The 10,905-nt window shown below is 42.9% G+C and overlaps 1 protein-coding gene across 4 annotated transcripts in view; it reads right to left on the bottom strand.

The window, feature by feature from the left end:
- Window positions 1-10,145, bottom strand: part of pax3b (paired box 3b) — a 31,732-nt gene extending 21,587 nt beyond the window's left edge. For 2 of the 4 annotated variants that reach the window (XM_030109102.1, XM_030109105.1), the window contains exons 1-4: window positions 9,965-10,145; window positions 9,405-9,640; window positions 9,096-9,225; window positions 8,674-8,817 (exon numbers count right to left, since the gene is read on the bottom strand). In XM_030109102.1, coding sequence (XP_029964962.1) covers window positions 8,674-8,817; window positions 9,096-9,225; window positions 9,405-9,640; window positions 9,965-10,049 — 595 coding nt within the window. In that variant the 5' untranslated portion in view covers window positions 10,050-10,145. The remainder of the gene's footprint in view (window positions 1-8,673; window positions 8,818-9,095; window positions 9,226-9,404; window positions 9,641-9,964) is intronic. The other 2 variants (XM_030109104.1, XM_030109106.1) reach the window with 2 other exon arrangements.
- Between the last annotated feature and the right edge of the window lie 760 nt (window positions 10,146-10,905).

Consider the following 10,905-nt stretch of genomic DNA (forward strand, 5'->3'; position numbering starts at 1 on the left):
TGAAAATTTACTAATGAAACTAAAAAAGATTATACACTGAAAAACACAATAACAGCAACAATTTTTTTTATCTGTTTATTTATTTCTTTTCTTTATTGATTTTACATTGCAGTCAAATTTGGCCTGGAGTGAAACCATAATAACCCTTGAATACAGTTTTTTGATGAAACCATCAAGTGACCGAAGGATTTGGAATGGGAGTCATTCTACTCTAGAGACAAACTTTGTTTGTATTGTCCATCTGCTTGTGAGAATATTCAGCAGCAGAGTTTCAGAAAAGTTGTGTTTTCACCTGTTTCGGTGAAAACAGAATCAGTGAGTTTTTGGAAAGGTTTTACCTTGGGAGTCATTTTCAAAAAGTTGCATTTTCCAAATTTTACAATGGAGACAGTTGAAGTGTTTTGAGAAGTTCCACAGCTCCTTGCATACACAGACAGATAGATAGATAGATAGATAGATAGATAGATAGATAGATAGATAGATAGACAGATAGGCTGCAACAATAATTACTAGAAACATTGCAACAAACTGCAGCTCGCAGTTAAATTCAGTGTTAATCTCCAGAACTGACACATCTACTCCAGTGCTGAGCGCACAGTTTCCCCCCCCCTGTGAGTCCTGAAGCCTTCAGGTCCAGCCACTGACGATGACAGAAGATAGTCCCACACGGCACAAGCACACACTCTGAAAGTCTCGGAGGCTAATTGGTTAACAAAGGTGGGAAAAGAGAGTCAGGCTCCATCGGTCGGGTGATTGACGGCTGTCTGTCCCCTCCCCGTCCCCGTCCCCGTCAGCGGCCCTGATGCTGCACTTACTGCCCTCCGCCTCGCCTCTGTAGACTCTGACACGCAGACGTTGTGATGCACACAAACCACGCGGTCCGATACGTGATGTGGGGGGAAAAACACAGACGCTCACATTCTTGCATGTTTTCTCCACACAAACACACTTACGCATGTTAAAAAACAAGCCCCCGCTCACTCTGCCCCCCCCCCCCTCCCCCGCCCCTCAGCTGTTGTGCCTATAGTGTGGATAAAGAGGGGCCTTATTCTAAGGCGAGCCATTCTACTTGACCTTCTCTGGGCCTTTTCACTCTTTCACTCCCTTCAAACCGTCTTTGGGGGCTCGCTCGCTCGCTCTCTCGCTCTCAGCTCAATGTGGCTAGTCCATCACGGGGTGAAGGCTGAGGGCGCTGCAGCGGGGTATTTTTTTTAAGGGGGGAATACCCCTCAAAAAAATACCCCAATACACAACTTGAAGAAAGCCCCACCCTCTCCAGAAATCACCCTGACTTCAAAGTCGGTGTGCATTCATTAATTGCCCTTTGAATTGATATCAGAGGGTCACAATAAGGGTGTGAAAGGAAAAAGAGGCTTTAATGAAGCATAGAGCGGCCATTCATTTGCAGATAACTATGTTTTCATGCTTGGATAGTCGCCGTGCATGGGCTTATTGGAAAAAAAACTCACGAGACAGGGAGGAGTGCTGGGATGAGGGAGGGAGAAACGCAGCGAGAGAGAGAGAGAGCGAGAGAGCGAGCGAGCCCCGGGGTAGAGGAGAGTGATTTGATACTGGTCACTTGGCCCTCGTGCCCCCCCGCTCTTGCCCTCGTGCCCAGGGACGCTCTGAGTGACACATTGGGTCTTTGAGCGGACACACAGAGCCCTCTTCAGCAGGCCACTAATAGCCAATAGCTATTATCGGATCCATCAGGCGCTTACGGCTCATGCCTTTTTCAGACTTGGAGAAAAAAAACACTGTAGGAGGAGATTTGAGGTTTGAATCATCTAATTTATGAGTCAGTTCGACTAAAAGAGTATTTGACATGCAAAATTTATCTGTGAAGTTCATGACAGTTCAGACAAAGGATGAGTTGATGCAACGAGACATTACATTTTTTCCAGTTTGAACAGCTTAAATTTGTCAAACGCGGCTGTCATTTCATGCTTTTGCAGGCGAATTGAGTTAGTAAGACTTAAAATGTCTTGTTGACTTAATCAGAATATTTTTTCTGCATGTTTAAGGAACTCAAATACGCAAAAGATTTGACTGAAATATGGATTTAACAAAATCTATATTGATTTAAAAAATAGTAAATGGTGGAACTTAATTCGAGTCCGTTGTTTTTTAAACATGTCAATGAAAAGTTTGTTGTTTGAACAAAGCAAACTTATGTGGCAGCCTTAAAACGGCTTCAAAAATCCATTATGTGTGCAGAATACTCAGTTTGTTATATTATGTTTGTCATTGTTCGTTGTTGTACAGTACCAGGTTTCTGAATAGGGTTAAAAAAATAAATAAGCGATTCTTGACATCTGGGTTGTGTATTTGTGTATTTGTGTGTAGGTGCTTTTAGACAGTATTTGTGTTTTGTGCAATTTCAGTGTGAACATCTCAGATTTTTAGGGTTGATATTACTAAAAAAATGAATTATAACTGCAGATCAGTTGGATTTTTTTAAACTTTTCTGATAGAAAACTGAAAGGTTCCGTTTTGCCATCGCTTGTTTACAGTTGAATTAGTTTTTTTCTTATTTAAATGAGTCTTTTTAGGGTGAATTATGACCATTATCATCACTCTGCTTATTTTCTCAATTGAACATTAAATCAACACTCAGTTTTTCCCTCTTACTGAAGACTATAAGCTTTTGAGCGCTTCTCATGTCACAAAACTCTTCAGAAGCTTGATTATTGTTTTGAGTTTTCTGGTGAGTGTTTAAATAGAACTGGTGGAGTTCATGTCCAGAAGTGAAGGTTATCAGTCAGCCTGTGCTGAACAGTTTCTGACCCCGCTCTGCCTCCATCCCTGCCCGCCCCCCCCTGCCCTCCTGTGCCATGGCACCGCTCCAGTGTGTGCCCATGGCTCGCGGTGCACAGGGACCCCGGGCCCTCATTCACCGGCATTATTTACACAAACAGAGTCCTGCTCCGTTTCTGCGACAAAGCCTGCTAAATCTTTATGGCTCTTTCATGTATTGTCTGCTCACGGTTCCCCTTTTGTCCCCCGGCCATTGGCCCCGGCCGCAGATACAATGAGGCCGGCCGAATGGAGGCAGATTGAAGGAATGCGCCTCAATAAACCTAATTATGACATGATGACTGCGCTCACCATGGTAGGGCTTTTTCAAAGATCCCGGGCTTATTCAATTAGCCCTTTCCAGGATCCCCTTTCACCAAATAAAGTTATCCCTTTGACTGTTTGCATTGCAGAGTGGAATGTGTGTGTGTGCGTGTGTGCGCGTGTTTGTGTGTGTGTGTGTGTGTGAGTATAGAGCCTAAATGGAAATGTATCGGCCCTCAACAAGGCTCCTCTGTATTATCTGGCTAATTTCACCTAAGTAAGTGCAGAGTGGAAAAGATACACTGTGAAGATGTGAGGAGGGCGGCGGGGGCAGGCGGACGACGCCGACACTCATTTTAATCATTAACTTTAATCACTGCGACACCCGGAGTTCAGCTGGGGCCCGAAGGGCCACGCTGACTGGCAAAGAGGTTCAGGTCTGAATGGAAATGAGGAAGAAATCTGGTTTTATTGTGTTCACTTTGGCACTGGAGCTTTTCATATCTGATGGAGCAACAGGTGGCATTCCCATGGTGCACTGCCTCTTTAAAATACTTTCATCTATTGCAATTATACAAAAGAGTTAATCACAGTAACATTAAAGATTTATATTCCTCAAAAGAAAATGCAGTAATGGATGATGTAGTTAAAAAGAAATACAATCTGATGGTTTAAGAAATAAGAAATAAGTACAGATATTACATCTGTATGTTTTATCCTTCTTTAAAACAACACACTCCAATGTTATAAGAGGACTTTTCAATTCCTAGAAGTCTGTATAAAACACCTTTGTTTAACATTTAGCACGATAAAAACTGCTGAAATGCATGATACTGACCAAAATCATACATATTTTTGAAATTTCTATTTTAAAAAGTGGAAATATTTTCTCATATATTTTATTTATGGATACCTGCTACCACTATCCCACTATGTATTCATCTATAATGACTTAAAGTCTTTGGATATACATTTAAAAACCTGCAATTGTTTTCAGCATACAGAGCACAATATTCACGCTTTATTTATTAAATCCAAGTTAAATACAGGTGAACTGACTGACTGAAAAGATGCTTTTCCAGAGCAGTGAAGGAAACCCAGAGCAGCAGCTGAAGATGACTGTCAGAACCAATTTGAAAGAAACACAAAAGAATGCACACAAATTACCAGATGAAGGGTTAAGTAGGCTTTTTGGTATTAAATTGATCACATAACTTTATACTTTTACTGGATAAATGTGAGCATATCATCTGTACTGGTCATTCAAAAGTGGCTTTCTATTAGTCTGTGGCTGATTCCCACACAGAAATGAAAAGACAGGTTATTATGTTAAATTAACCTGTTGATGATGGTTTTATACTATGACTTCACACTTTGTTTTTATTACTTCTACTGAACAATGCAACTCCTGAAATATTGTGTTATTAGTATGACATCTTTTAACTGAAGCTTCCATGGAATCAAACATGATTTTAACGTTGAAAAAAAACAGATGCATTGTTTTTGAGGCACCCAAAGTTAATTTTAGAAGCAATGTTACTTCGGTAAATCCGTTAAAACAGCCCGAGTCCTCTTCATTCCAGTATATTTACCACTATTCTGAAGCATGCGTATTTTTTCTCTCCGCCGATCAGTTACAAACTAAAAATAAGGCCCACAGAAAGAATATTTCCAACAAAAGAGTTGAACTTGCCACTAAACACGCACGATCAAGCCACAAAAGGTTAATACAGAGTGCGCTTCGCAAACCTTCTGGAGGACACTGGCCGCCCTTTGTGCGCAGCCGAGGATGCGTCTGAGAAATGAAACGCTGTGCGCCGCAGGCTGAGACACGGAGAGAGGAGGAAACAGAGGGAGAGGGGCGGTGTGGCTCTCCAGATGAAAGTGCCATGAAATAAAAGAGTCGATTTAATCTGCTTGAAGAGATTTGGGGAGCAAGTGATGGAGGGGAGGGTGGCGGCGGCGGCGGCGGCGCAGGACGGGTGGCCGGGGCCCCCATTGTGAAGCTGCGCTCCGGGGCCAGATCGGGGGTTCTCCGGGGAGAACATTGGACCCCATTCAGCGAAAGCACTCTTTAATACACTCCCTCCGTCATTAAATGTGACATAGCACAATATCGACATCGTTTAGGGGACATTATTAATGTCCGCGGGGGCCATAAGGCCGAGGCGCATCAAAGAATCCGTGATGGATCATGAGGCTGCGGGCTGCGCGCGGCTCCCGGTTATTACCGTCCGTCCTCACGGAGCGGAGGCCCTGTGCTTTCTACAATCTGAATATTATGACAAATGCGGCAATTAGGCTCCATCACATGCTCCTTAACAGGACAATGTTGTTTTTCCCGAAGCACTCAGAGTGTGGCGCATTTATTCAACCGCAACGCGCAAAAACACCACAAAATGCAAAGTTTCGTGAGAGTGATTGCGTTTGTGACTTTGAACCAGAGGTGTTCAACATCTGGTCTGCGACCCCTAAAGGGGTCTGAGGTGGCACAACTGTAAATTTCAGTTCAATAAAGAGTTTTTCTTTGCCTGTTCTAACTTTTTGCCAAACAAATTAAACATTTTCTTGAAGTGAAGGCAGTGAAAAACATGAAGGGCCTGTTTCCATTTGAACATTTGTGAAAGTTGGGTTTTTCTAATATGTTTGAAAAACAAGAAATTCATTTAAAATGAGTGCTTGATTACCAGTTAAAACAGTGTTAATATTGTCATTATTTGGGCAAAAATGTTTCCGAAGTCCACAGCACTCCTAAAATAAAAGCTTTAATGAACCTGTGTAATATTATAATACCTTATTATTAAATGGACGATAATAAGGTACATTTAGTCAGGCTGATTTTAATATAGGACACATTTGAATATAATATAGTCTACTTTTTTACAGCATTTCACAGATGTTCTCTCACTATATTTACATTAAATACTGCACATCCTTATTCAGGTCTATTTTATGCAAAATAACATCCGTTTAAAGGGTATTTCACTTATATGTAACACTTTTTAAAGCCACAAAAGTAAGTAATTCATATTTGATATCCTCTAATTTAAATAAACTCTGTAGGCATAATATTCCAAATTTAAAAAAAAAAAAAAAAGATTTGAAGCTTATAAAAGTATCTCTAAATGAGAAAAAGCGTTGATGTGAATATATTAAAAGTTTGATCAAGTGTGTTCCTAATCAGCATAACTCTTATTTTTTCATTATATTCTCTGAGAATCATTTAGTCTCAGGAAGAAATGCGGATCTCACACCTAATTGGAGTTTGTTTAATTGAGGCGCAGGCCCGCGGTGTGAGGGTCCCGGGAGCGCGCACGCATCCTCAGGCGGGACGTGCCTGGATTTCAGAGGAGTCGGTTGTCCCGGTGAATGGCAGTCGGGACCCCGAATAGGAAACATTTTGTAGGTGAAAACGGCCATTTTCCCTCTAAACCGAGCTGCAGCTTTCCCTGAATAATTCATCCTTCATTGCGGCCTCAGAATAAGTTCTGTCGGGCTTTGGAGAAGCTCTCTCTCTCTCTCTCTCTCTCTCTCTCTCTCTCTCTCTCTCTCTCTCTCTCTCTCTCTCTCTCTCTCTCTCTCTCTCCTTTTTTTTTTCTTTTTTCTTTTTTGGCCCCTCTTGCTTCTTGAATTCTAAGCAGGTTCCCCCCAAAAGCTGTTTCCAAGCTGGCCCCTTTTGTCCGCGCGCAGCCCGAGCGTGAGCCCCCAAATAGACTCCGCGCGCCTTTGTCTCCTAAGTTCATCCGCGAGCGTCCCGTTGTGCGCGCGAGGCGCGCCTTTGTCCGGAGATGGAAACCGTTCAACAAATGTTTGATCAACTCATCTGGGGGGACATTTTGTCTCCTTGATCCGTCCTCCCTCGCGGCCGCGGTGGAAACTGTTCGCAGCGCCGCTCGGTGCCAGAGATGCCCGGATAGTGACAGCTCATTAGAGAGCCGAGGATCCAGAGAGTTTAGCAACAATACCCGCCTGTTCTTAAGTTTCACTTTGGATAAATAATACCAGCAGCCACCACTTCCAGTGTTTCCCCTCTGAATTATATGGCCCATTTCAGCTTAACCCTTCATGGGGAGACTTGGAAATTGAAAACTGCGCTTCCAGACAAACTCAGAGGCTTTCAAACTTTCAGTGCGAGTACAAACCTTCATTTGCCTTTGAATAGAATTAAACTAAGAGAAATCACATTTTATATTGTTTTTACCTTGTTTCCCCATCACACATGCAGTATTTACTGTTCCCAGAACTTTGTCCACTTTTTTATTATTAGACTTTTTTTTTTATTTAAGGCGGATAATTTTTCCCCAAAGATATGAAAAACATCGAGGTGTCCATCGTTAAACGGATTTAATTTAAATTGGTTAGATGTACTGTTTTTAAACAGATAATAAAATAATGTAGTACACACAATGACAAATTATTCTACTGCTGTTCTACCAACAGCCATAAATAGCAGAATATGACTTATTAGCACTGTTTGAGACTTTTCCCAATTTTCAACTATGTATAACTTCCATCAACGATTTCGTGCGTAATCATTAATTTATAAATAAAAAAAAAAATCACAAATTACCAAGCAAAGCCAAGCAAAGCAAAGCAACTGAATGGTTATTTTCAATCAAACATGTATAATCTTTTTTTTTCATTGACACAAACTCAGAGGAAATACATTTTTTTTTAAAAAGATGTACACAGTTAAAGTTATAACACTTTCAAAGTATATAATTAATCAAAAGAGTTAAACACGTGGACGGAATGCAAATGTGTGAATAGCTGCTAAAAATAAATTGACGCTGAAATTATGTCCCGTTTTGTTCCTTGTCCTGAAACGCACAGGTTTTAGCAGAGAAGAGGATTATAAGCGAAAGACTTCGTGACCCATCAGATCATCTGTGAATATCTATTTTTAGTGCGTTCCATTTGATCTCGACCGATTTGACTACTTTGCAAAAACAGTACTTGGAGAGCTTGATATTAAAAAGTAAGACAGAAAGGACACAAACAAGATGTGAATAAAGTTGATCTAATTATGAAGGCACTGCAGCATTGACTCAATAACTAATGTATGACTTTAGATAAATGCATTCTGCATGTGCGTTCATAGTGAGGATTTACACACAAGCACACGCAGCTTTGTAGCTCTCTCTCTCTCTCTCTCTGTCTCTCTCTCTCTCTCTCTCTCTCTGTCTCTCTCTCTCTCTCTCTCTCTCTCTCTCTCTCCATCACCTGCTGTTTGATTTACGGCGCGGCCTCATGGGAAAAGCATTAGCCCCACAGATATGGTCGATAAAGAATCCCTAACAAAGGAGGACACACACTCTCCCCCCGCATCCCAACAACTTTACGGCATGCTCAAACTTCACACGCGGCCTCGCTGCACCGCTGCGTAAAAGGCGCTCACTCTTTGACACCCCGTGCGTAAAAGACACTCCACAGGTTGGAGATGTGGACACAGATGCTTCGAGGTCGTGCACAAAGAGCAGGAAACTCCTCTGTGAAGATATCTGACCGAGCCTGACTCAACTGGACTCTAATGTGTCTAATTGGGGTCACACATGTACAAATATCAACTCTTTGTTTAACAAGCAGAAACAACAACTGCTCGAATTTACTCACATCTGTCTCCCAGGATGCCCTCAATGCTGTGTTTGGTCCTCCGGTCGCTGTCCTCCAACTCCTTCTTATCCATTTCCTCCTCGTCTTCCTCTTCGTCGCCTTTTCCCCCGAATTTACTCCGCATGATGCGACTGATGGAGCTGACTGCGAGAAACACCGAGAAACCAATTAGAGTCCAATGGAAAATAAATTAACCAAAAACTTTTACAGAGTAGAACTTTAAAAAAAAAATACAAAAATAATTATCAAGTTACAAAAAAGTGGCTGCTTTTAAAGTTCATTGGCACATTTTAAACCACAAAAAGCATTTTCTATAATTTGCGTTAAATTGTTTTAACAATCAACAAAACTGTGGATAAAATGTGTAATAAAAAAAAACTAGCTACAAAAAGTGCATGAAGTCTTTCCTGCCTTTTTTTTACCTGAAGGAACGTTGTTGCGGTCACATATCCCATCCTTCAGTAATTTATCCCGAATCTCCCAGCTAAACATACCCGGGTTTTCCCGCTTGTACTCTTCTATTCTCCTCTCTACGTCCGGCGTGGTTCCCTGCTTCAAAGGTTAAAATAAAACAAACACACACACATACACATTTTTCACTTTGTCCACACACAAAGTTTAGTAATCAAAAAGTTGCCAGCTGGCACCATAAAGTCAGAAAACATCCACGCACATGCGTCCTGACCTCCGCCCGGTCTGCGCCTTCCTCTGCCCGCCTCTCCGGTGCTTACCTTGGGTTTGCTGCCTCCGATGGCGCCCGGTCTGATGGAGCCCGTCTCCTGGTACCGGCACAGGATCTTGGACACGCAGCCGTGGGAGACGCGCAGCTGGCGGGAGATGACGCACGGCCTGATGCCGTGGTGCGCCATCTCCACGATCTTATGGCGGATGTGGTTGGGCAGAGGTCTGCCATTTATGAAAACTCCTCCGAGCTGGTTGACTCGGCCTTGACCCAGCGGGGTGGAAACTACAAGTGGAGGCAAAACACTAGAGTCATGGCTCCAAATACACAGGAATGTAAGGATTATATAGACTAACTCATTACTTATTACCAATAATTGCGTCAATAATAAAGCTTAATGATAATACATGAACGTGTCTTGATGGAAGGTATTCGCAGGGTGCACGCAAAGTTTACCAAAATGGTGCAAATAGTTGATAGAGAAAAGCTAGAATCACGTATTTAAGCAAATCCAGCAATTAAAAGTAAGCTGCATTTTTAAGACTTTTTCCAAAACACCATTGATCCAGTGAGGAGCGCCGAACCCCCGGAGCCCATCGGTGCCTTTACCTTCCAGGGGGAATCCGCTGCGGGGGTAGTTCTGAGTCAGCGTGGGTCGCATCATCCTGGGTATTGACCCCGCCAACGCAGTCATAGCTCCTCCGCCGCCCCGGTGAGCCCTCCGGACGCGGAGGCTGCTCCTCCGCCGTGCGCGCAGCGGGAGGACGCCGTTCGACCCGCCTTCAGCCGCGGCCCGGGCTGCAGCAGAGCATCCGTCCCGGGGCAAGCCGCGAGCTGATGTAGCGGGTGGGGGAAATCAGTAAAATAGTCACTTTTCGCGTCTCCCTGGGTTTTCCGGGTAGTTTTTATCGGGTGGAGATATTGTTGTTTGTTGTTGACACCGGTTCAAACTGAGAGGAGTCACTCAAACGCAGCGGAGCTCCTCTCTCACCCCGGGCTGCGCTCTCCGTTCTGATTGGTCGAGAGGCTGCGTCTTCAGTGAGCAGAGAGCAGCGGCGATTGGCTGCGGTGGAAAACTTTGGACCAATCAGAGAGGCTGTCACATGTTCCGCTCGGACCGACAGGACGGGACAGGAGCGTCAATCCAGCCAGCACCGAGCCCAGACCCAGGTCCAGGGTCCCGCTGGAGGGAAAGTGGAGCGGCACGTGAGGATTAAAGAGGCGGAATTATTTATTCAGTGTGGTTATTTATTGCCACTTGTCTAGACAAGCTTCATTCACTTTTATTCATTAACCACTCTCATCAACTATTCAGAACTTGAAACAATAATCTCGAAATGAAAAACTCAAACTGTGCGAAACTGATCCAAGCAAAATGTTGTAGAATACCCTGAAACTTTTTTTTTCAAAAATAATACCACAATATAGATGAGAAAATCATTATTTAAAAATAACATTTAATACATTTCGAGTTAATTGCACCTTTAAATTCAACATTTTGACAAATACTAGATTTTTTTCCATTCAGATTAACTTCGCCACATTGAGAT

The sequence above is a fragment of the Salarias fasciatus genome, chromosome 14 (genome assembly GCF_902148845.1).
Source record: "Salarias fasciatus chromosome 14, fSalaFa1.1, whole genome shotgun sequence".
Lineage (NCBI taxonomy): Eukaryota > Metazoa > Chordata > Actinopteri > Blenniiformes > Blenniidae > Salarias > Salarias fasciatus.